Genomic DNA, 26,792 nt, shown 5'->3' with positions numbered 1-26,792 from the left:
AACGGTAGTGGCGATGAGAACGTGTAGTGTGAGTGAATGAATGCCAGTCACGATATTCTTTGTACATTAGTTTATTATCATAATAATGGTATTTTGACACTGGTTATTTTTAAGAAAGATAATATCTAACCTCTTTGTTTATATTCTTACGGAATTCGGCAAGCCGCCTCATAATTATTATTCATTAATTTTTGTTTGTTCTTTTTTCATTTTCAATTTTTCTTTCTTTTAAGGCGGATAAAATCCTCGAAGCAAGAATTCTGTACAAATGGCGACTGGGTTTTCGGTCTCCCGCTAAACTTATCTTATCTCGACGCACAGTGAACAGTTCTATTTTCTTTTCATTTTTTGACAACTCGATTCGAACACTGTTACCTATTTTTCATCTTACCTTACGTTCGTCCTACACTTGTCTCTTTATCAAACGAATACATGTATACTCACTATTATAGTACATACGTTTCCCAAAACTGACACAATTACAAAACTTGTACACCGTCCGTTAAATATCGCGCCTTATACATTCGCGTTACCATTCATCGAGCCTCGTCGATCCTCCTTTTTTCCGAAACTTCTCCCTTCCCCTCGTCAACTTCCCTCTCGCCCCTCCATCTCGACACAGGATTATTGTCGATTGACAAACCGTCGGTTTATCCGTGAAAGATATCTTTTACCTTCGCTTCTCCAAGCAACGATCGAGATCACCACAATTCCGTGACCGGTGTCAGCGTGTGGACCTCGATGTTTTCTTGACGCTGGTAGCAGCAGTCTCTTCTTCTGGCGGTTGCGCGCTTTGAAAGGACCACCGAAAGCGCTGCCGCTGCGCCCAACGCTGCTCCTACCAAGACGAGCATCCCGGGATGAGCTCCCGCTGATAACGCCTCTGATATTCTCGCATCGGAGTCCGTTGCGCGACCGCTCAGCTCCTCGGCGACCGTTTTTGCAGAACCTTCGGTAGCGACTTTCACCTCCACCGACTCCTTGCTCTTCTTCTCCGACTTGACTTCCCGCTCGGAGCCGGAAGTGGAACTCAGATTCGAGACGGAATCGTTTCTCCGTCTCGTCGCGATCGTTGACTTGGTCGCGATTTGTAGAGGTCGGTTATTGCGGGGGGGTGAAAGGCGGTGAGAGGCATTCAACAGAATCGAATGCGCCGTTGGATTTCTCGTCGCGGATTTTATTTCGTATATCATCTGCTTGATCTTCTTCGCGGACTCGAGGGTCATTCGCGCGGTCGTTGACTCGGATTCCGTCGGTTCTCCGTCGGTTTCCAAGTTTGTGTCGTTCCCCGGGTCGAAACGGAGCGGCTCGGTCGCTGGGTAATCGTCGCGAACGCGATCCTCTTCGTCGGTTGTTTCGCGGGAAGACGTCGAGCTCCGGTTACCCTCCGTGTTTAATGTTTCCGGTGTTTTAATCGTCCCGGTAATACTAGCTGAGGGTTCCGAGGGCGCCTCGATGCTGGTAGTAGACGGCGGTGTCGGAGGAGATGGTAATTCCCGGAGATAGATTCCCCCCAGGTCTCCACCTTCATCCTCCTCCGAACACCTCGCCAGAGGTTCGAGCTCCGAGTGATCTCTGGACCACTCTCCGAGCCAATAGAGATCCTCGTTGCAGCACCAAGAGTTGCCGCCGAGACCCAACGCGCGTAGCTGCGGCACGAAGTAAATCAAGTCCGATCTAATGGATGTCAAGTTCGTTCTTTCGAGGTTCAGGCGAACCAGACTCTTGCAGGCGGAGAGTGCCGCGGTGTCCGCGAGGAGTTGAGCCGCCAGTACCGGACTTCCGGACACGTCGAGGTCCGCCAGTCTTTCGGGGGCGGGAACGGGAAACGTCATGTCTCCTTGCTCTCGTTGATTCCACCGGAGACTGCCGAGTCCCGACATTCTCAGAATATTCAGACACGGCGGTCCGTTCAGAGTATTCGCTGGAAGCTCTTTGATCGGATTGTCGGAGATGTCGAGGACTTCGAGGGCGAGTAGCTGCCCGAACGCGCCTTCCTGGATTTCGGTTACGGAATTTTTCCTAAGGGACAACGAACGTAGGTTCCACAGCCCCTGCAGGTCGTTGAATCTCAGGATTTTTATCGGATTGCGATCGAGGTTGAGGGACGTCAAGCTACCCGGAAGGCTTTTCGGTACCTCGGTCAGAAAATTACCGGACACATCGAGATCGTCGAGGACCTCGAGACGGCCGAGAGCGTCCACTTCCACGTCGATTAAACGGTTGTCCGACATGTCTAACAAACGGAGAAGAGGATAGCTATCCAAATCGCCACCGCGAATCGATGTCAGCTTATTACCCGCCAGTCTCAGGGCTCGCACGGATCTCGTCAGAGCTGCCGGTACCCGGATCAAACCCGTTCTCGAAGCGTCGACCGTCTCGAGCTTTCTCCCCGTGCCAAGAAGCAGCGACACGTCGCGTTCCCGCAACGGATTACCGGCCAATCTCAGCACCGACAAGCCCGGAATCGGCTGGAGGGCTCCGGACGCAGCGCGGGCCAGACCGTTTCGCGACACGTCGAGCTCTCGAAGTCTCCCGAGACTTTCGAACCACCCCGCTCCGAGAATTTTCAGCTGGTTTCCGCTGAGGTCCAATTTCTGCAGAGATTCCAGCGGCGTCAGAGCCTTGTCCGGCAGAGTGACGAGTCTGTTGTCCGAGAGGTCGAGGTCCTCCAGCAGTTCGAGTCCGAGGAAAGCATCCGCGTCGACGTGAGAGATGTCGTTTCCCTTCAGGCACAACCGCGCGAGAACCGGCAGTGTCCCGAACGTCTCGGCGCTCAGATTGCTTACGTGGTTGCGCGACACGTCGAGGATCGTCAGACTCGTCAGGTTGGATCGACTCGCTGTTCTCACTTCTTCGAAATCCGTGAAATGGTTACGCGAAATGTTCAGTATTCGCACTCTCTCGAGGGAGCCCGAGGACCACGGAGAGGAGTTCAGAGTCGTGAGGGAACAGTTGGTGAACTCGAACTCGTCGAGGTACGGCAGAGGCAGAGTCGCGTTCGCCAGCTCCTCCAGAAGCCCCAGGAGCTCGCTCTCCTCGGCGTCGATCACCCTCAGACGGCGGGTCGTCGACGACAGGTCCACCACCCTCGGAGTCCTGCCCAGGCAGGCCACCTGCACCAAAGCTGCTAGATCCTCGGGTTCCGGGAGCTGATGACACTCGCAGGACTCCGGACAAGCGTGGCAACTGTAAGTCCCTGCCGCGATGGCCAGCACCAGTGCGAGATGCCACATCACTTGTTTAGGGGGATTTTTTAGTTTCACATCTCTTTCGTTTTTTCACGAGGGATCTGACGCCGCGTCGTTATCCTCCGGTTACTCGCGACATCCCGCCCCGATGATTTATCTTACCGTATCGTTATCGGTCGATGAGGAACCGATCGAATTTCCCACACGGTTATACTTTTTATCCTTTTTTTTTTATTCTCGAAACGCGAACTAGTCCGCTCTCTCGATCGCGATGGTACGGAATAGAGAACTAACCGTCCATGTCGCGTAAGCCAAGTTTATCATTATTATTTTCGAGCCTGAAAAAGTGGCCCTCCGATCGAGAACTGTGCGATTCTACCGGCGTTACGTCGAAGACGAGTCTCTCTGCGGAACTGAATCATCTCCGTCGGTCGTGGTAGCCACCACCGTGTCTGCCACGAACTCGATAAGGTTGTGCGCTTGCGTTCTCTCCGATCCCTGCACCCCCTTTTCGCCCCCGTCGTTCACCAAGCCCGCTAGCCCTTTTCCACCGGAGCTCTCGGAATCCGCCAACTGCCACCACTATTTTCATAATCCCATTTCCACTACGGACGCAGTTACTATACCCTAGCAATTACAATAATCGCGATGATAATAATAACCCTAATAACAAACGGCGCAACCTGCACCCCGTATGATTTCACGCACGGATTTTTATTAACCCCCCGAAACTGCGCGACCGGACTCTATTCGGCGATCCGATGCACGGACAATTACACCGTTATACGCGCGTGGGCTAGAATAGGTATCGCCGGAGCGTTGCGACGTATCGATCGATTTGCCCTACGGATAATTTTCATTCGCTGCTTCCCAAAAATGAATATAAACTTCTCCGCAACGAGAACAGCTCGGCAATCAACTTGAGTATAAACTCTAATATTGTATTACGTGCGTGAGTGCTCTCCAGTTTTTTAGAACCCACTCGCGGCAGTTGGAAGTAAATCCCAAAGTACATATTACTTACGACCTGGACTAGATATACATCGTCCAGTGCACTCCGGAATGTGTACTTTGTGGAGTACTTCACATTTCATCCGTATCGGTTTCTTCGGTTGACCCGCGTGCACGTTTCCTAATTCTCGTTACCTCCGGGACCATCCTCGCATCGAACATTTCCCGAAGCGAGATCCTTTGTAGCGTTGCCTTTCCTCAAGACAACGTAAAATACAAAACGTTGTTTTCCCGCAGTTTCGCGTTCGCCTCTTCTTCTTTCCGAGCTTGGTTCGGAACAGCGAAGGTCTCAGTTTCTCCCACCACGGAGTACGGAGGCGATGAGGATTTTTTTTTTTTTGTCGTCGGAGCAGCAACAGAGATATAAGTCGTTGTACAAGATTGTCGTTATCTCCTTCGTCGCGTCGTTGCCGAGTGGGTGCCTGATTGCGCGACTGTACAGTTTTCGGACAATTTGAAATGAATTTAACGCTCGCTGCGTGGGTAATATTTATCCGAGGGAGCATCGCGTGTTATTGCTTCTGGCAGTCAATGGGTCTCCGCAAAAAAGTCATAAAGATAAGGTATATTACACCCGTAGTGATATACCCATCTCACGATCGCGTCTCTCTCGCCCCTTTGCCAGATGCGCACGCGACGGGACCGTACCGTAGTCAGTTTCTACCCCTACGTATATACAACGTCCCGTTCCGTACTCGCTCCTTTCTCGCCGACTCCTTGCGACTTTTTTTTATATTCGAAAACCGATGCAAAACGGCGTAACTGAGCCGAGCGCCGGCACTCGCCACCCCTACGCCTTTCCAGGCATTTGAAAGTACGAAAAGAAATTTGAATAAATGGAGTAAAAAATGGAGGGGTAAATTTCGGTAATTTTATAGCGAAGTTGGTCTGTAACGAAAGTATTTTTGGGCGGTGTGTGAAACGGTACGAGGTATACGTTCGGGACGGAAGAGATTTTCTGCCGAAAATGGTAGGCGAATAGATGACAAAGGGGGGTGTGCGTTGAGGAGGAGCGGGATTGGTCGGAGAAGATTGTAATTGCAGTCGATCGGTATGCCGGGAAATGGTAGGGTAATAGCCTTGCGCCCGATGTCGTCTGGTTGCGCCCGAGAGAGCTGCTTCCCGCTCCTCCGAAATCCCCGTTATTTCCTTTGCCCGAATTTCGCTCCCCATCCCCTCAGCTTGCTCGTTTTGACTTGATTCGACTTTCTCCGTTTTTTTTTTTTTTTCCCCTTCATTTCCATCTTTCTTTCGTCTTTTCTTCCCTCGCATTTTGCGCCGGGCTCCCCTTCAAAAGATTCGACTACGCAGCCAACTACACTGGAATCGAAGAACCACCCATTAAACACGCAACAAGCAGGCGATAGCGGCCATTCCTTCTGGAAGTATTACGATCGCATTTATACGAAACTTACGATCGTTGTATCGCATTACGGACCGGACTGCGGAGGCACCAGCCTGTGCAATGTGAAAAAAAGGATATCTTCCATAGTGCGCGGCCCTCTGATACTTGCCGAATATATGAAAAAAAAAAAATAAGAAACCACGGAGTGAAATAAAGACAGAGAATAAAAACGCGTTGTCTCAACGCGTGTCCAGAGTCACCTCGTCGCAGTCGGATGAAAATGGGTAGAGAAAATAAAAGATGTGGGGTGGCGTAGGTATAGGAAAATCGAAAGTTGCTCGGGTGTGGCTTTGATCGTGGTTTTTTTTGGGGGAGAAAGGAACCACCTACGTCTCATTTTCGCTCTTCTCCAATCCCTACGCGCACTGTAGCCGCGTACGTGCGTGTCCGCGAGCGTGGAGATCAATCAGAGTCGAAATGAAAGAGAAAAGAAGCAGCGAAAGGAAGAACAAAAACAACGAGGAAAAAAAATACTTTTGGGTCCCTTCGGTTTCGAAGCTTTTCAGCCACCGTCACGTAACTCTATGAGACGGGTCGGCCTCTGTCCAATTTTGTCACATCGAAATCAGTTTCAGTTATTATTTCCATAGCTTGCAAATTATATCCGGGGTCGTCTCGATGGAAATCGACCGACGTTTCGGTAGCAAGGACGTCGGTAATTTTTATTATGGCAAAAGGTTATTCGTAATCGAAAGAACGACGAGGAGCAACTGGCGCTCCAATTCGAATCAGGATTCATTTTTCATAGCGCGACGGCATCGCGTAAAAATATCTTGAGCGGCACGAAATCATAACCATCTTACTTAGTACGCATCTGTCGCCGAAGGACTACCATTTCCTTAATGGCACTCTCGCGCTCCTCTTTCCGTTTTCCGTTCCGTTTTACGAAGATGCAAAAGTAAGCTACGTAACCATCGCAAGAAGTATAGCAGCCGATACGAATTTTCATCGAATACGAACTGCGAGCTAAAATTGACGATCTCAAATAAGCGGAGAGCGTGGAGAGCGAAGTTGGAGAAACGTTGTAAAGCAGCGAGGGTCGGTCGATCGCGACATAGCTGCTAGGCTGCCGCTGCTCCTCCTCCTCCCCCTCCCCCTCCTCCTCCTCCTCCTCCTCCTCCTCCTCGTCGTCGTCGTCGTCTTTATCGTCCCGGTTATTCCTCGGGATCCGAGAAAGGAAAAATCTCGCGGCGAATGAAACTCCGGTTATCGATCGGACGATTTATTACTCCGTTTTTTGTGCGATAAGTCAAAAGTATGTAGACGTGTGTGGTACACGGGAGTTTGAGGATTAATTATCAGGATCGTATTACACACCTAGCGCTGCACCGCTGCAGCCGGTGAACTTTAGCTTCGTTTAACATTCTCCGCTGCCTTTCCCTATCCCCCACTTTTAAATTAAACGGTGGCCTGTTCTTGATCACGTTAACCGCGTTAATTGCGCACCTGTAATTTACCGGAAAATCACGACCGTTCGGAAGATAGGTGCGGAGAGCAGACTCATTATTGTGCGCTGAAAAAAGTTGGAAAAAGCTTCTCCTCGCTTCGGAATTATATACTCGAGTAGCCCCAGCCAGTGGTAACGATTTTCGAAACCGCTACTCTGTTAATGGTCATTTCTGAACGTTCGGCGGCTCCATCCCTACCGCGGGCGAGGGACCGAATGAATGGGATCGAGTTGACGGATACAAATGTGCAGATCCGCGATGAGCGAAGAGGTGTCGTCGAGGGGCTCGTTTCATATCTCCGGGGAATAATGCCGCGGAGGAGAGGAAAACGGGAGAAAATCGGGACGGAGAGGAGGCGCGAGATGTATGTCACCGGGTGGATATTCTCGCACTCGATACGAGACAACCTCTCACTGGTTCGCCCTCGAAAACCCCCTTCGCACTTCATCCGCTGCACCCGAGAAAGCGTAGCACAGCGTCGAGCTAATGGACGTTTCAAGATTTATGTCAGGCGGGAAAAACCGCGGCTCGCGCGCTCTTTCGAGTCCACGACGCGACGCACTCGCAACCGACTCTCACCACTCCCACGTCCTCGTCGTCGACCGGGCGGAATCGCTCCGATTCCATTTCATCTGTTCGATTTTTCGTTACTCGGAATCGCGAACGCCGGGAATAAAAGCGTCACCGGTAATTAAAGAGATTCGAAAGGCTGACGAAATCCCTTGATTGTTCAGACAACGACTGACAATTCAGTGTCGATATTTTTACATCAGCGATCCACCGGACAAGAACACCGTACATCCGTATGTGTTATTTGCAGAACCTGCACGCGGTGACGCTCGATGCTTTGACCTGAAACTGGGACCGCGGTCACCGTGGAATATAGCCGCATGACGGTGATACGGAAACGTGGAAAAGAAAAGAGAAAATAGGGCGAAAAGTCTGCTGACCTCGTCGGCGACGAGCAACGATTATTTTTTCCTCTACTATCGCGGTAACCCTGTTATCGGCTACTCGGAAAACTGTTCGAACTCGGGTTGCCTGTGGACGTCGGTGATGCAAGGGAATTGCGATGGGGGGGGTGAACCGTGAACTCATACTTTTAAGGAGACTTCCGGGGCACATACACGTTCCAGGTCAACGTTTTCGCGCGATACTTTCCCCGTCGCGTCGTATTCCGGTCCGACCCCTGAAGCGGGTGCAGGATCTTCGTCCCTTTGTACCCCCGGGTCGACCCGGGCGGGGCGTCGACGTGTCAGATCTAACGCCATCCCCGAAGGAGAAAGGGAGAAAAGGAGAAAGGGGGAAAGCGAGGGAAAGGGAGAAAGCGAGGGAAAGGTTGACGCCGGCAGTTGACCGTCGAACAGAAGACGGACTCCGTAAGAATTTATCACATCCATATCGCGCTGCGGCGAGAACGGCTCCTCTTTTTTCCCCTCTCTTCATCTCTTGTCCCTAACTTTCCCCTTTTCCCTTTCGTCGTGTCCCTGCGAAGGTGGACCGCGTCGATCGTCGATCGCCTTTCAATGCCGTTCAAAGACCCTAAGTCTTTATCTCGATCCGTGGCTCGCTCTTCCCCCGCTCTCCCCCCCTCTCTCTCCTCTCTCTTTCGCTCCATTTCGCCGGCAAAAGTCAACCCCCCCCCGCTTCCCAGCTATAGGAAAATAACGACCCGCGTCTATGTAAATCCCTGCACCGCGTATATCGTGTCCGCAATTAAAATCTGGTTGAACAATCGCGTCGAGGTGTTCGGATGAACTCGGTCGCCATATCTTACCCCTATCTTACCTCGTGTATCGCGACCGCCCGACGCCAGAAGACGTAGATAACGGATATGACTGGTTCGTGGAGTGAGGCCAATGCATGCGCGTCGCCAGACGAAGGGCGTTAAGGCGAGGCGGAGATGAACTCGGGCGTGGAATATTATTATATAATATCCGATCCCAGGGCGCGAGGCGAGAGGCAAAGGGCGAAGCGAAGGGGGCCAGGTGTATACCCTTTGTGGCCGTGCAAATTGGCTCGCTTCCATCTCCCCTTACGTAGCGACTCGATGTCGTTAGAAGTGGCCCGCCGGTATTCCTTGCAAACTGACCCGCGTATCTCACTGTCGGGATTTCGACGTCGCGAATGGCCCAGGTGGCGAGAATCGCCCGCGGAAACCCCCTTCTTGCCCCCTCCCCCTTTCCTCCCCTTTCCTCCCCTTTCCTCTCGCTCGGACGTCTGACCGCGATCCGCGCGCTTTTACCTTCGAATCGTTCGCGGAAACTCGACGAAAACAAAAAGGATAAGACAAATAAAAATCCCTGATTTTCCAACAAACACGTGAACTCAATTATTCGACTCGTCTCTCGGCATTATTTCCGATCGATCGATCGACGGACGGATTCTATCGAACCATGAATCGGAGCGAGGCTTTCCAGGATCTGGAAAAGATGTTTTGTAAGCGACCGTCGCGACGGGTCAAGATGGCGACGGCACGCACTTCCGCCCCTCGATTTCTCTGGATTCCCAATACACTCGTTAACCTTTGTTTATTGTCCCTCGAACGAGTCCCTCTTGTCTCATTTATTACCATTGTCCCAATGTTACCAGCTGGTCTCAACCTGGTTACTTTTGCCTTCTGAATTTCCTCGGAACGCTCGGTCGTCTGAAACACCGCGCCTCTCTCCGCTCCTCCGCCGGATATCCTTGAGCTCCCCTTCCCCCTCCCAGGTGAAAAAGTTAGACCCACGCTTCATCCAATTTTACCTACCGACCAACCTATCCACTTTGATGCCGTTTTTGCAGTCGGTTTCAGTTGATCCGCTTTGGGGAATATACGCCCGTACGTCGCATCTTACCTTCTTACTCGCGAAGAGGAATGGAAAAATGAGGGAAGGAGCGAAAACGTCTTTCAGCCCGGCGACACTCGCTCTTTTATACCCGCTCGTATACCAACGTCTGCGACGCGCCTGAAAACTTTCTCAATGGTTTAGCTGGCAACGTTTTAGTTACGCGGAAAAATAACTTGTCAGGGTACAAACAAAGTGACGAAGACTCCGCCCTTACCGGGGCCTAGCTTTTCGCTTGACGTACAATTCCGCTGGGGGAATCTTGAAACTCTCGCCCACGCGAACTGCTGCCGAACAAACAGTCGAGAGGATAGGAAATCGGTCGGCCGACGAAACGTCGGGGCTCCCGGACCCAGTTCTGAATCGGTACTCGGATTCGTTTAACTCTTGTTTCCTCCGTGTTGCGATTGCCTCGTGAGAGGGATGACTTGTCGGTATCGGTCGAGCCGGAACGGCGATCTACGTACGTATCGCGCATACCGTGATTAATGGCCGCGGTAGGGGGTTGAAAGGCTTACATCGACCTGCCACATCGTGTCGTACCCGCTTCTTTTCTTTGAAAAAAGCATCTTTGGCCGCTAATAAGAGCTCTGGGTGTTTCTCCGTTGTCGGATAAATATAATAAATGACTGCGTTATTTTCGCGAAAGTACAATTCGCTGGGATTTCTACAAAGCTTTCGTTTTCTCCGCATGGAAGCTCACGCGCGATTCATTTTGTTTTATTTCGTCCAGCCTCTCTTTATTATTCTCGTACTTCAGGGAACCGCAGGGAGTTTTTCGACGTAATCGTACTCCCTTGTAACCTTGTGATATTTTTCGCTTACCGGGACGGATTTTGGTCGCATGTAAGGTTCGCCGCTATCCCGAACTATTCCAGCTGCTTCGGCTGTAGCACCCGATAATTACGATTCAGTAGTGCAGGTACGGTTACCAAGGTAACGGACCAATTACTAAAGTTACCAGGAATTTCAAATTGCTCTATTCAACGCCACGCAACGGCCTTCGTATAATTTGTTTCCCATTATTTACTGCCTCAATATCCATCCTCGTAGATCTTTCTTACTCGGAGTTTCCAAACTCCGTATTTCTCGAACCCGTTCCTTGTGTAAATATACCGGAGTCTTTCGTCTTGTTTCCCGAATTCCAAGGTCGCACTCGATCTGCGTAGGTCACTATCGGGATTCCGCTATCATTTGTACTCTTCGTACGATTCGACGCGAAGCTTCGACGATAGCCAAAGATAATAATCATTCACGTGCCGGCACATAAATCGAAGGAATACAGCGAGCGCATGTCCGCTCAAGGGACATCGAAAGCCCTGATCTCCTATACGTATATGTAGTTACACCCAAATGTCACTCCGGAGGATTTTCACCGCCCATACATGGCGACCCGAAATTAAATTGGGATATACCCGGAATTTCCTAGGCCTTTCTGAACTTGCAGATATTAACATTCGCCAATATTTGCCGTCCACTTACGCGGTAGGGTTTTGCTGCCTCTTCGATGTGAGCAGAGAAGAGAGAGAAGCAAAAAAAAATGAGAAAATTCAACAAAAAATTTAATCAACGTACCGCACGCCGTATTATCAGTTTAGCTGAACTTTATAAATCATCGCGATTACGTCGCGGTAAAATCATCGGGTGGGAACTTTGGAATAGATTCGTAGTCCGAAGCGGAGGAATTCGTGGGGGAGCGGAGGAACGGCGCGGATACGGGGTGGCCACTTAGATGCGAGCGAGAAACGCGAGGGGCTTCGAGTTCCGATGCGGATGGGTTTTGGTTCCGATGAATATTGAATGACGCAATCATTGGTAATGCCCGCTGCTGTCAGCATCGATCCTCTCGCCGATAAATTCGCCGTGCTCGTACGTGGTCCCAGCGACTGCGGAGGTGTCAACCGAGCAGCCACCGCGCGCCACCGCCACAATCCACCACCGGTAGATCCGGCTCGGTTTCCTTCGTTGTTTTTCATCGAAAAAATGGCAGAGATTCGATATTTTATTCAACGCGGAAAAACGTCGAGGACGATGAATTAATCCTGCGCAGTAATTTAGATTATCGGTGATAGCTTTATTTTTAATTCAAATCCCCTTTTCCGATATCTGTACACCTCCTTCGTCCGACGCTTCTGGGTCGGATTCATTTTATTCGTACCGGAGAAAAAACAAAAAAAAAAAAACCGGCGATTGCCGTCGAGAAGGGGGAAACAAAAACAACGGTACGTGCTCAAATTTTTTAGATCATGAAATAGCATACGGATTTCGGCGTAAGCTTTCCTTTCAAGATACGTACAATGGTGTACGAAATCCATCCAGTGGATAGATATCTCTGGAGCCTTTTCTTTCTATTTTCGATTCTCTTGACCGGAAATTAACGGGGTGCCTCTCGGAGCGTGAAAAAAATATATATCGAGCTTCGTGCTCCGGAACTGATCAAAATATGCCGTTGGAATAGAAAACGAGCAGGCGAAACGGTGGTGAAGTTCGAGCTATTTCTGTCATCATGGTATTTTATTCATGAAAATTTACAATTACCATTATGCGATAATGATCGTAAAGCCCTGCACCGTTGTAATTTGGCGTGCATGAGCGATCGACAATTTACGGTAGTCGATTACGCATTCAGTTTGACCGTTTGATGAATTATAAAATTATTAAAAATTTGCAGACACCGTGCGAAGCAACCTCGTTAACCGGTACATGTACCACTATCTCGTTTCAATTCAATTTTCATTCAACGTAATGCGTATTACGGTCGCATTTCGATATATTTATTTATTCATTCTTCCTTTTTATATATATTCCATCGAGCTGCCGCTCTCATCCGCTGCAGCTTAGAACGCGTATCATTTTTTCACCGGAAACGCGAGTGCGGTGGGACCAGCCAGCCGGTTCAGGAGTGAAAATTAATTCATTTCACGTTATGGTATAGTTACTTCGCTTTTCATTACAGTCGTCGTCCCGGTTAACTATGTATAGTGCCGCGCGTAACAACGAGCACAAACTATCGCAGTGCTCGTTCGTACTCATTTCGAGTTCGTGCGTTGTCGTTACTCCGTTGACAACGGTAACAACGACGATAATTTCCAAACATACGCGGTACGTAGATACAGGTGAATATTCTACGGGATCTGCGAAACGATAAAATGATGAACAGGGATGACGCGACGTTGAAAAAAAGTCATCGAGCATTCCACGTGGAGTCGATCGACAAATTCCCCGCACCATTTCTGATCGATTTTCTTCGAATACGTGGATTAAATAGCTGTAACCATCGGCTTAGACGGAATAATTGTTGGCGGGCGGGCAATTTGTCATTTACACGCTTCGGGCGGCACGAACGCGTACCGGGCCGGTCTGTTGCGGATCTTGTTAAAGCCGACTTCCATCGCGCGAGTAAGGGCGTCGGCGGTTCGTTACGATAGCGGCAGGTGCCCCTAATATCATAAGTCATAACCTTTGATGTTTGCACGCTAGCCTTTACGTCTTGCCTCTGACGGTGCCGAGCATTAAGACGAGCCGAAAACCTACTCAAATCTACGGGGTGTGGGAGGCGAGCACTCGGGAAAAGTGCGTCTACGGGGCGCGCCGCCGCCACTTCGGATCTCTTTTTTCTTTCTCTCCTCCAAACTCAGCGCGCAGATTGTCGAGGTGCACCGTGCGTGAGACCGTAGCGAGACATTCGGACCGTCGACATCGATACGTTCGATTCAAAGTGTTCGGGATACGGGGCGGACGGTGGGCGAGGGGGTGGATTTGAAGCACGTACGGGTCGACACGTGCCTACCATTTTCGTCCGCCCCGTCTGTGCTGTCCTAGCGGCCTCCACCTCCGCCCTCGCCTCCGCCGCCGCCGCGCTACCGGCACTACTCCGCCTCGCCCTCCACGGAGTATTTGGGTCTATTCGGGCAGATGCAAACGACCGCCACGTGACAGGGTTGAACGGAAGCTCATAAGGAGGCAAATATACACCGGCGCTAAGAAAAAGCAACGGCGACGAGAAGTTGAGAGAGGAAAATTGCACAGTCGATATTTTAAACCGGCTCGTAGCTATCTCCTATCTTATCCCCGTTCTATTTACCTTTCGAATAGTTTCGTTGACTCGTCGCGTCGTCATTCTTTTCCATAGAAATTGCACGATCGCACCCAGGTACGTCTGGTCGTATTTGTCCATTCACGGTTCAATTAAAAAGATAGTCAATGCGTACTACCGCGCGTTGATATTTTCCCCGAAACGAGGAAGGGTGTAATTCCGTAGGAAAATTGGTTTCATCCTCGGCTTCATTAAACGTTTCATTGTGGTGTAAATACTGGGGGAAAAAAGCTCTGTTAACGAATCCACGCGCCCCGCAGGCTCTAAACGAGAGATAGGGGAGCAACTAAACTCCGATGTTCTGTGTGTGCGTGTGCTTCGTTACTATAATACGCGAACGCAACGGGGATTCCGGACCTGAAAGTTTCGCTCCCCGTTTTTTGAGGATATCTTTCGACGTGTTCGTTAATGCCCCAATACCGAAAGCCACCGAAATAAACGAAAGGAAAATGCGAAAAAAGTCACGAGAGTTCGGGCGAACTTTGAAATGATGCAGGGGATGTTTATTTATTTCTTTTTTTTTCGATTCATTTTCACGTTACGCGACTTCTTCCCTGGAACAGAGGGGTTCCCCGAACTCTCCGATGCACCCCCGGTCTACCGGTGGCGTGTGGTCGTCGAGTTCACAACCTAATAGCGTCGACGCACCCTTTTAGAGTAGGTACGTTTGCTTTGTAATCTCGTTAAATCGAACGAATCGACGCCCCTTTGATGGGTGTGCAGAACCCCCGGCCAATCCGGGTGAGAGCGCTATACCCTACCGCGCTGGACTACGCTGGATCCCCGAAACCCGATATCCTTGGTTATTTTAGGAGGATACCAACTCTCGCCGGGTGATGCCATTTTCGCTGATCGCCAGACCCGCAGGATATCCTGCAGGAAATATAGCGAACAGTTTATCGTACGGGGCTAATCTGACCCGCGGATAAACTTATCGCGATTAGAATTCATATCGATTCCAGTCAAACGTACAAAATTTGCGCGAATCGCGAGCACGCCATCTCGCATCCATTGATTCGGACAGGTGAGTTCCCCGATGCTTCTTTGAGATTTCGTAACGAGCTGAAGAACATACCCAACGTATGTACGCGACGTTCAGCCGGTGGGATCACCTTCTGAGAGCTGAGATCGCGTGACAATAAATCGCGTCTCGGGTTCTAAGCGCGGTGAAGCGAAACTAAGCGGGTAAAGTTTAGCGAATGAGTATCTAAATTGATGATCGCTAATTATTAACTATCGCGGAGGGTGCAGCGGCAGCGGCAGCAGCAGCAGCCACGGGTATAGCGGTTGAACCGATGGCGTCGTTATCTGGGACGGAGGATCGAACTTTGCCAGTATAGATATATAAAATACGGTAGGTTTCGTTTTACCGGTTTACGGCTGCTGTGAAATTATTAACCCTAATTGCAAAAGTAGATAACGCGGAGCACGAAACGCACCGTATAGTTGAAAGCGCTTTCCGCGGCGGAACCGGACGGGCATACGATACTCGACCGACCTGCACCGCTCCGGATTTTTATCGATAATTTCTGTTATTGAAATCGCGTTACATTCCTCCCGCATACATCTCCGTGAAGTGCGAATGGCTTGAAAAGAAGATAGAAAAAAACTATCGTTTACGGAATCGAAAAACAAATACCGATAATATTTCTCCGTCAGATAAATTAATTAAACGATAACGAGTTGAACGGAATGAAAGCCAGGAGAGGGGAGAAAAAAACAAAATCTTTTTCTTCGAGGGGAACTTTTACCGTAGTTTATAACATTGCCGTACACACGCGCCGTGCCGTGTATACCTACTACAACGGGCCTCTGTTATGTTTCCGTTTAATCCTTACAGAGGAGGAGGATTTACTCTTGCTGTGCGATAAATTTCGTTAAAAATTAAGCAGCCAGCATACACCCGGTATTTTATTTTATTACGTACTTTTTGCTTTGTTTTATAACCCGCGTTCCTCGGAGCTCGCTGTACTGTACAGCTGAGGTTTACGTCCATACAGAGATGATCCCGACCGTTAGCTCCGCTGGAAAAATAATACCTGCGCCAGATAAATCTGACCGTAAAAATGACACGGGTTCGGTACCGGAACTTGGACTGACGCGACGTCGCGTGTGCTGTACGAGTCCTGCACAACTGCCGCGAGCCTTCAGCCGGCGAGACAACGAACGCCCGAAGGATTACCGGGATCAACCGTTTCGCCCGGGTATTGAATCGTCGCCTGTAACAACACGCGATACTCGTTTCCAGCCCAATTTCCGTTTGTCTTCTCCATCGCCTACCGCCCCCTCTACCTCCCGCCTCCTGTCCTCTATTTCTAGTTCACTTTTTATTCATTTTCTCTCTTTGTCATTATTTTTGAACGATTCAACGCGTCGCGCGACGTCCCTGCATGCCCGTCTACGTCGTTAATCACCTGCTGAAAAGACGATAATATCGCCCAGGGATGGAGGGAGGGATGCTTCGTATTCCACTAATCTATATACGGTACAGCGGTGATCCTGGTTCGGAAATTTCTTTTTTATCCGTCCGAGTATTATATTTTTGTACCGTTATCCTTGGGAAAGAACGAATTCAATCTAGTTCATCGCTCGCTGCAAAATTTGCGCGGCGCGCGCCCCGCCCTTTACCGCTATTGCTCTACCGTTAATTGATTGCCGGACCTATGCCTGTATCTCCGTATATTTCGGTTCACCGCGGCCTTTCGATTATTCGATTTTCATTTTTGATTTTTCATTCTTCTCCATGGAATTTCGTATCGTCAGACGTTCGCGCACGGTGGGTAATTTATAGCTGACGAAAAAAATGAATAAATGGTTCCGAGTCATTTCGAGCGTGGAAAATAAAAAATACAGAGGAAAAGGGTAACTGGAAATGCGTATAATATATATCTAATACATTAAAAGCAATACCTAGTTCGCCGAAAAGGTCGGTTCAACGTTAAGCCAAGCTTTCTCCAGCAGCAGTCGAGTGGGGTGATTCATCATTTGCGGGGGTCGGTGGAGTAAAAAAAAAGGGGTATATATTATGATTTCTCGTTAAAGAGTAAGTAGAAAATAAATGGCGTAACTTTTTATTTTATTTTTTCTATCTTATTCGGTCTCTCTTCTTTTTTTTCGGCGCGGGGGGCAGGGGGAGGACGATACGACCGACTAGATAGTGGCCGAGAGAAAAAATGAGGAAAAAAACGCACGGGTTGTTTGAGAAGGAACTCTCGGGGTCGGGTATCTTATTTTATCTTTTTTCACGGTACACGCAACGTATACGTAAACGAATATTCTTCGGTTCCACGCGTGCGAACGTCTCGCGAATCGTCGGAAAGGATGCGAGTACACCTATAGACGTATAGGTGGAAAATTTCTAGTAAAGAATTCGACAAAATCGTCCTTTGTGACGGCCAAAGTCCCCCGAGATCCCGCAAACTGTGGCTGGTATTGTCGAAGCATTGAGAATTTCAAGGTGAATTTCTCCTTCCGTTTCCTCCCTTTCCTCTTACGCCGCTCTGATCTCTCGAGGATTAGCTTTCTCTTAGATAATTCAGTTGTTTCCTTTGTTCGATTTTTCCCGTACCCAACGGCCCTCGGACAACGATTTCCAAGGGGATTTGTTCCGAAACGGAAAGATTTACCCCGGCCAGCCACCTTCGCGGGCATTTATTCATACATCTGACCCTCGGATAACCTGCGATGCGCGAACTTTGTTCATTTTTCGCTGGGTTTTCTTCTTTTTTTTTTTTTTTTTTTTTTTTTTTTTTTATCATTCGGCGAAGCATCGATTCAATTTTATTCGTAGTGCTCGCGACGAAAGTTTTCCAAATTTTCGGCATTCTCGAACGAGATCGAATATCTCGAGAGGTTTTCAATTAAGGGCAAATTTAGGGGCTGAATCTTATTTGACAACGTGGCAGGGCTCCCGGAGCAATCTGAGCTAGGATAAGGGGCTCTAAACGCCCTCCGGATAACGTACGGTGCCGAAAAGCAGTTACAATAGATCTAGACTTGACTCGGAGGGTTTGGGACTTGAGTGAATCCGAGTAATTCTTTCCATCCAACCCGAAGCTACACGCGCGGCTATACGCGCCCTATTCTCCCGTCGCACGCCCACACGTCTCGAATTTTACTCGGGCGAGCCCTGCAGCGACCGTATCATTACATATCCTACGAAAAACACGCGTGGCTTATACCGCGCGTAACGTGTCTCGCGTGCATCCCCCGTCTCCCGTCCCACGCACGTATATCTCCTTATTTTCTTTTCATTACACGCACGCCTGTGAAATATTTCGTCGACGTATAGCATATCCAACGGTACGCCGATGCGAGCATCTAGCCAAGAGAGACGGCGACACGGTTGGGCGGACGCTGCGCCGTATTCATTGCGACCAGGAAACTGCTTGCCTCTGGTATTGCACCGGTAATGTCGCGAAATGTACCGGAGGCCATTGACGTTACCGGGAATTTAAGACCGCCGTTTCTACAACAGAAACTGCCGCTACGCCGGTTCAGGAAATTAATCCCTTACGTGTTTCTGATGCACCTTACCACCTATCCGTATCTGTACGTGTATCGGTGTGCACTCGTATCTACGAACCGTACCTCACACATTTCGGGCGAGGTAATTCCCTTCCGCCCCGCACTCGTACAATAATCGTAGGGAGAATGATAATATCGGAGCACTTTCATTTACGGCCCTAGAGCGTAAAAGTGCATTTCACTAAAATTGTTACCACCACCAACGTGCGAAGGGCTTCCCGCGTGATTGCATCGAGTCTAACCTCCCACCCTGAACCGAGCGCTGCACCCTTGTCCGGCCGGTCAACCCTGTCAGTTAGCAACAGCTATCCAATTACATAAATGGTCGGAAAACCCTGCTCGAAAATTAGACAGGGCGCCGAACAACTCTGCCAACTATCAACCGGGCTACGGGCTGCCCGCTGCACCGCTTTACCACCCCCTCGAGCGGCCTAGGGCCCCGCCACGCCATACCCGATGAAAAAGAAGTTTTCGAACAAACTTTTCGCCAACCTACCATGAATTATTCAAACGGCTAATCGAGTGAGGCTTTTATTGGCTATTTTTTTCGTCTCCTCTTTCATTTTTTGCGTGCGTGTTGTTTTATTTCCACGTTATTTCCACACGGTGGGGATCACGCAGGCAATGAAAATTCGCCGATCATTTTTGTCGTCCTATTTCTAGTCGGCTCGGCTCGAGAAATATCAATTTATTTATTCGTTCGTTCGATCCGTCCTAAGGAGTGTAGGAGTCGAACACCGAGTACAAAAGGGACGCCGTGAAAACTAGCTCGAAGTATCGGTGAAAATGGAAAGGTGGCTTGCATCCTCCTTTTCTTATTATTGTACCTTCCTACCGCTGCCGCTACCGCTTGCTTCGGTTTCCACCTTGCGCCGTGAAAGACGAGGGGTGTATTCAAATGAAGACGGATCGCGCCCGTACCACTCAACGAACTGCCGTCGTCTCCGCACCTACCCTAATCTCGGAAAACACTTAACTCGAGAGAGAGAGAGAGAGAGTGAGTGAGAGACGCTACTTCTTCGCAGCGGACTAGAACAGTGGGAATTATACCAACAAGAAATTGACCCAGAGGCGAGGATTGTTATCCCAGCCCATGCGTTGGATGAAATAAAATTTCATCATTTACGGAAATTGAGATGAAGAGTCCCGAAAGCTCGGAATAAGGATTAGTTTTTTGTCTCCCTCAGTTTTGTTTCGCTTCTTTTTTCAAGCGGAAAGCGCTTCTGTGCGTCGTCCGTAGGAAAATATGCGACCTTCCCTCCTCCCCCTGCAATCGTACAATAACTCTTGACATATTGAAGCGGAGTCGGAGCTAAAAAGGTAGCGTAAATAAAAACATGAAATATTACCTCGGCTGCAGGGCTTAAGCGAAGGGTGATTTATACGAGTTAAAAGTACGGGTACGAGTGCGAAATCCGAGGCAAAATCACTAAGCTTCGCTCTCACCCGACTCCCTTCACGGGCTGCCACGACTCCTGATTCCGGCATTTGGAAAATCGTGTCCGAAGCAGGTATCGCATCGCCTCGTGGATTCGTCGCTATTTTCAACCGACCCGAAGATTTTCCTCTTTGCCTATCGGCTTTTTCCTCCGAACGCGGACCTTGTTCGGTTTTAATTTGTAATTCCAGGTAGCTTTCGATTCGTCCGAGGCGGTACGGTTGTTTTCTGCAGGGATAAAGCCACTCGAGCTTGCACAGGTAGCCCAACTCCCTTTCTGTACCTATAATATTCTGCCTGAATTGACGATAGATTTGCATCTGAAAGCATTTTACGTTGTTTGACTCGCCCGCTGCAGCTTTAGAAGCGATGGAAGGGATATAGGCATTCACCTGACGTCGAGGGATGCGGGAATGCGTATTGAAATACTTCGATAATATATTGATTTCTCCGTCCTGACTTGGCCCCTCCGCGCGATCTTTCATTAAGTCGGGGGCCGTAATCGTGGATTATTAAAAAACTCCCCCAGTTTGATTCAAAGTCGTTGAATTTTTCAAAATTAATAAAACGAATCCAAAGGAAAACCAAAAATAAGATAAACAAAAGAACATGGAACAAGAAGATCCTCGGCGCGCAGCCGTAGCTCCTTCAATTCTCGCACACGTCGACCCTCTGAGATTGGGTACGTTGATTTATCTCACCCTTCAGATATTGCGATATTATCCCTATTACAACAGTCCACTTTGTACGTACACGCTAGGGTGAGTTGAGAAAAAAAATTTCTTTTTTATTTACTTAGCATCGGGGCAAAATTTGTACCTTATGGAAAAAAAAAAATTTTCAAATGTTTTCAACTCGTTTTTTGAATAAATAATTAATCAAGCGGGGTACTTCCCCCAATTTTGGTCAAAAATCATAGAAAATATCTGAAAATTGTCGATTGTTATTGTTTTTTACTCGTTCACCGTTCAAATTTTTTTTCCTATTATTCTTGTAATTCAAGTATAAAATCAGAAAATTACGTGCTCTGGTTTTTACTTGAAATTAAAGTTGAGTCGGGGAGCCCAAGCTTTGCTGGAATCAGCGTAGCCAGCAGCGTAGCGCTTTGTTGTGAGACGTCACCTTCGGGGCTGAGCAGAGGTGACGGCTCACAACAAACCGCTCGGGATATTATCCGTTCGAGCTGGGATATTATCCGTTTGCGAGGATACGTACGGTGTATCGACCAATAGGAGTTCACGGCGAACCCTCGTTTCGGTGTAAATATCATAATGTTCGGCAAAGTTCTGCAGCCGCAACTTCGTCGATGGTAATCCACGTCCGCCCCACTCGGTCTCGCCGACAGTGTCGATAGGCAATTTCGAGATAAGAATCTCTACGAGAAAATCGTAAAGGGTACCCCTTGGAAAAATCTGAAATTTTGGCCAGAAATTTTTATTTTTAAAAATTGATCGTATGGCACTTCTCTTACGTATTTTGACCTCAGGAACACGAATCTGGAAGAAAAATTGATCTATCTATGAAATTGACCGAGTTATCGCCAATTTTCAGCTTTTTGGGGTCAAAAATAAAAAATTCATTTTTTGGTCTATCTCAATGTAATTTGAGATCAGGAATCCGAATCCGGAAGAAAAATTGATCTATCTGCAAAAATGACCGAGTTATCCCCATTTTTTCGCATTTTTTCAGATAAATTTGAGGATATCTCGAAGGGAAAAAATCGTAGCTCAATTTGGACGACGGATTCGTGTTCCTGAGGTCAAAATACATAAGAAAAGTGCCATACGATCAATTTTAAAAAATAAAAATTTTTGGCCAAAATTTGAGATTTTTCCAAGGGGTACCCCTTACGATTTTTTCAAATTTTGACCGAAAATTTTTATTTTTTAAAATTGATCGTATGGCACTTTTCTTATGTATTTTGACCTCAGGAACACGAATCCGTCGTCAAAATTGAGCTACGATTTTTTCCCTTCGAGATATCCTCAAATTTATGCAAAAAAATGCCTAAAAATGGCGATAACTCGATAAATTTTATAGATAGATCAATTTTTCTTCTAGATTCGGATTCCTGAGCTCAAATTACAATAAGATAGACTAAAAAATCGATTTTTAATTTTTGACCCTAAAAAGCTGAAAATTAGCGATAACTCGGTCAATTTTTGAGATAGGTCAATTTTTCTTTCAGATTCGGATTCCTGAGGTCAAAATACGTCAGAAAAGCATATTAAACCCAATTAAAACAATGATTCATTTTTTGCTCGAAAATCGAATTTTCATTTGGTTCTTCAAGAGTAATCTCACGTATAATCAGCTCAAGAATCCAAATCTGAAAGCCAAAATCATCTCCCCATGTAATCGATCGAGTAATCATTAGGTGGAAACAATTTTCTTTCTTTATAAGGTTCAAATTCTGCCCCCATGCTAAGAGAATAAAAAAAAAAAAAATTTCTTCCAACTCACCCTAGTACACGCTATATTATCTATCCTTACCAGCAAGGATCGCGAAGGGGAATAATCTCTGGCAACGGGAAGTCGTCGACCAACGTCGAGCTTCGCGGTTTCGTACACAACGATATCTCGTCTTTCCTTTTCGTACCGCAGGCCTCCTCGGGTCCACGAGGTAGCGAGGAATACGAAGACATAAAATCGACTCTACATTTTCACGGGTAGTGCGAAAATAATTCTATATAACCGTTATCGTAACCCCGTACACGAGCCACCGAGCTCATCCGAGATTCGTATGATTAATTAATTAGAAAATATACCGCGGGTGACCCAAACCTGTCCGCGAACTCGCTAATCCGACGTTTCCTCCTTTTTTGTCGGTCTCCCGTTCTCCTCTCCGCTCCTCTTCTCTCCCCTTTTCTTTCTCTCTTTTTCCCACTCCTTCGTTCACGTTTCGCGTGCCGCTCTCGTCTATCGATCTTTGAACGTAATCCGTTTGCCCCGTACCTTTTTGCTGCCTGCATGATATGTGACGCGCATATATCTCTCTTCTGAATACAAGCGTAACAGGCTGAGCCAAGCGTCTTTACGACGCGCAATAAATATAGGACCAAATTGTTACCGTGAAAAACAGCTCGACGTCGAAATATCCTTTGCGCTATCATTTTCATCTCTTTTCTTCTCTTTGCCGACTGTATCCCATGACGGGAGGGTATTCGGAAAAATTAAAATCATTCGCTCAGACTTCGTCGATCTGGTAGATCCGCGTCGCTTTCGTCGAAGAATCGAACATTCGGTGTTCGAGGTGCGGGCGGGGAAACCGTATTTCCATCCCTATAATTCCCGCGCGCCCATTTTACTCGGCGTTACACGGTGCGTACCGAATCCTCGTATTAGGCGTCCGACCTAATCCGGAAAAAGAAAGTCTATTTAGCAAACAAGATGAGATTGGGGAAAAACTCCGTTAGCTGAAAATAGTTTCCAACTAATACCGGAGTAAAACAACTTTCACCGGCTTATACACCGCGGGGTCGACGTGGTCTTGCGTCAGCTTCACTTTTTCTTTTGGACAAACACCCGTCGGCGGGATATCGAATACATCCTTCGATGTTCATTTCTTTCCTCCACCTCCTTCATAAAATGATCCGCTGGATTCTTCAAAAAAATCACCTCGATCGTTCCTCTATTCTCAAGAGGTATAATTACATTACAATAAAAGTTATAATCAATCGACTCTCTCTTTAATCTTGTCCACTGAATTCCGAAGCGAAGAAAGATGCGAGGTATTCTTCTCTTTCCCTTTTGTTTCGTTTTTTTTCCATTTTTTTCGGCGGTCCGTATCTCGCTCAGAGGATCCTTCCGCGTCACGCGCAGCTCCGTGCAGAATCATTTCCGAGCTCAACGGACATACATCACTCCCCTTATAATTAAAACGTCACTTTACTCGCGTCTATTTATTTTATCGGGCAATCCTGATAAATGTCCCTGTTTTGCCGCCTCGGTATAGGTAGGTATATCGCTATAGGAGCAATGCTAGAAAGGATGTACCATCGGTATACCTATGTGTATATATATATATATAAAACAGGGACGAAAAACAGCCAGGGAAACCCGCTGGCCGCCCCTGTTTCCTACTTTGGATAAGTTATAAGCCTAGTTTACAGAGTATTAATGGAATCCCAGAACCGAACGCGGGGGTCCGGGTCCATTCGACGAAAGAACGAAATAAAAAGAAAACACAGAAAGCAAGTGGGAGAGGAAGAATATAACTGCTTTTAAAGTTGTCTTAATTACGTGCTAGGGTGTAAGAGGGGAGAGAGAAAAAGCGCGTTTCGAGTCTCCTCGGAATTCACTCTCGACTTACCCGGAGAACGAATTCCAACTACCGGGGATTTTGACGGACAAATTTTGAAACGCACACTCGCTTATTTCTCGAGAAACTTTCGCCGTAGGTTTCTCGCCCTCGCGTTAAGACTTTCGCGTTTCACGACTATCTTGCGCTGTACGGGTTTGTATTTTTTTCCATGCGGATTCTCCGGATTTCTGTTTCAAATCATTATTCACGTCACGGCCGAAGCAGAAATTCGGGGTTCTCGAAAATTACCGGTCAACTTTTTTTTCGTCGTTGAAGGCGCCCCCCTTAGGGGAGTTATAGACTTTTTCAAAACGATCGCCGTCCGTAGACGGTGGGCCGTACCTAAATCCCGTCCGTCCGAGTGGACAATGAAAACCATCGATCCGACTCCGAAGGGCCCTCCGAATTCCCGTCATCCCCGGTGCACCGCCAGAACTTGCCGCGTGACTCCGATACGAGGGTGCGCATCCCGCTCGCGGAGTTCTCCTCCGAGAAGCTACTTCCGAGGGCGACAATAGAAAATTTATCGTTGTTACTCGCTATACGTACGGATCTATAATGTGATACAACAACGTTATAGATTCGGCGCCGGTTTAACAGCGGAAAACGAATCTGTAGAATAAGATCAAGAATAAGGAGGAGAAGAGGAGAGGATGCTATAAATAATTCAGGGAACGAAAAAGGTAAGCCACAAGTTCGAGAGGAGGTACTCCTACCGAATAAAGGGCAAATGTATACTTGATCGGATTCACGGCGATCGCGAACCAGTCGAGCGTAGAGTGATTCGAAACTTGTGTCGCCCGCGCATCTCAAACCTGCCGACGATAAGTTTCTACAGCCGTTCGTTTTATTTTATTTTACTCCATTTTGACTTTCTCGCAATCGCTGGCACCGATAGAATTTCCCGAGAAAAACGATCCAGATCTAAATTAAATGTTCAACGAACCACGCCTACGATAATCGCAGCCGAGAAAATTATCGTTATTAACATATTTTTGAGGCACATTTATGGACGGTGAATGAAATCTTGACACTTTAGCCGCGGGAAAGCAGCTTTCAGAAAGCTGGGGGAGGCGAAGCTTTTCACCAAAAACTTGAGAACGAGACTCTATCGTTGAGAAGACTTTGATCTCTACCGCAGGGTTCTCGAATAATCCCCAACCGAGTCCTTCGAGCTTTTTTACTCGAAGCTTCTTTTTAAGGACTCGCGCTGGTATACATACATAATTCTTATCCCGCAGCTGTGGGAATATATATATATATATATATTCCATACGTATACCCGTGTACGCGGTGACTCAATATTCTTCAAGGATATCCCGGAGCCCTACTCCCGAGATTGACGCGGTCTTCCACCTTGACGATCGCTCTTCGTGGGTCAGGGTGACGATGCAACGACCTTCGAGGCAAAGACGGGGTCACCCCTGCAGCTGATCCTCGAAGGGTAATCTCCGTGGAATTCGACGCCGTGGACCGGGCTGCGAAGTCTGCACCGTATGCCGTACATCGGCGTATATTTAAAGGGGAGGTGGAAAGACTGGAGGACCATCGCCGATATGAACCGTTGACGAACGAGGGTGGCTAAATACCGGGCGTATCTAGAGCATTCTCGTCATTTCACCACCGGATTCCAAAGATCCACGAAGGTCGCGCGCGACGCAAAAAATTCCAGAGAACCCCGAAGGCCTTCGCCTTCGCTCTATCGTATATCGTACAACTATATACCTATACCTAACCCCCCATACGTACGCCATTTATGGCGCGCTATTAAATTCTGTTTCGATCTCAACCCTGGATTACTAATTTTTGCACCTGCTTTTCGAAAAATGCTATTTTCAAATTAAATTCCCCGGTTCTCGTCTTCGGATCTCCGTATAGGCGAAGGGAATAATTTAATCAGGGTGTCGGAGGAAAATTAACAAGGAAATCATTTTACAAAGGCGGTTTGGTCTCCTTACCCGATACGTATTTTCAAATACGATTCGATCCGATTCGATTTGGTTCGTTTTGCGGGCTGCAGCCCCTCCCGCCTTTGACTCCTCGAATCTGCATATAAATGCCTCGACTTTGGGAATAGCCATCGGCTTACGAAAATGAAATGACGTCTTTTACCTTCGAGCTCTAACCGCGGTCACGAGGGGGTGAGAAAAGGGGTGAGGAGACGCGGGGGCGGGTCGAATGAAATCCTCTGGGCTTAGACGATTCCAATAGAGTTCAATTTTGCATCGGCTTTTGTGCGCGGAGTTATACTTTTATGTGAATCCATAGTGGCGATTTTTCTACAAATGCCAACGCCTTTCGGGAGGCATTTGGAAAATTCTATTACTTCCGGTGTCTATTCGTTGCGCGTCGGGTCAACACCGAAGAAACGCTCGGATTCAAAAATTCTCCATCGCAACGAAGGAATTTCGGGATCTCGAATAGTCGAATACCCTCTACATTCGCATCGCGAATAACTGAAATACGCAACGGAGCCCACGTACCTTTGCCCCGGTATAAAATCATGCGAACGCGAACGTACGAGCGGTGCGTCGGAAAAAGT

The 26,792-nt window shown here is 48.0% G+C and overlaps 2 protein-coding genes across 3 annotated transcripts in view; one reads left to right on the top strand and one right to left on the bottom strand.

The window, feature by feature from the left end:
- The window catches only part of LOC105688574 (protein timeless homolog), a 79,927-nt gene that overhangs the window by 29,212 nt on the left and 23,923 nt on the right, over window positions 1-26,792 (top strand). The window lies entirely within an intron of this gene.
- On the bottom strand, window positions 56-3,621 carry LOC110117147 (insulin-like growth factor-binding protein complex acid labile subunit). Its single transcript, XM_020853862.2, has one exon. It carries the CDS (start codon window positions 3,234-3,236, stop codon window positions 702-704), a length of 2,535 nt encoding a protein of 844 aa, XP_020709521.2. The 5' UTR covers window positions 3,237-3,621; the 3' UTR covers window positions 56-701.

The sequence above is a fragment of the Athalia rosae genome, chromosome 6 (genome assembly GCF_917208135.1).
Source record: "Athalia rosae chromosome 6, iyAthRosa1.1, whole genome shotgun sequence".
In the NCBI taxonomy this organism is placed as follows: domain Eukaryota; kingdom Metazoa; phylum Arthropoda; class Insecta; order Hymenoptera; family Athaliidae; genus Athalia; species Athalia rosae.
This window is presented reverse-complemented; position numbering and strand designations above follow the sequence as displayed.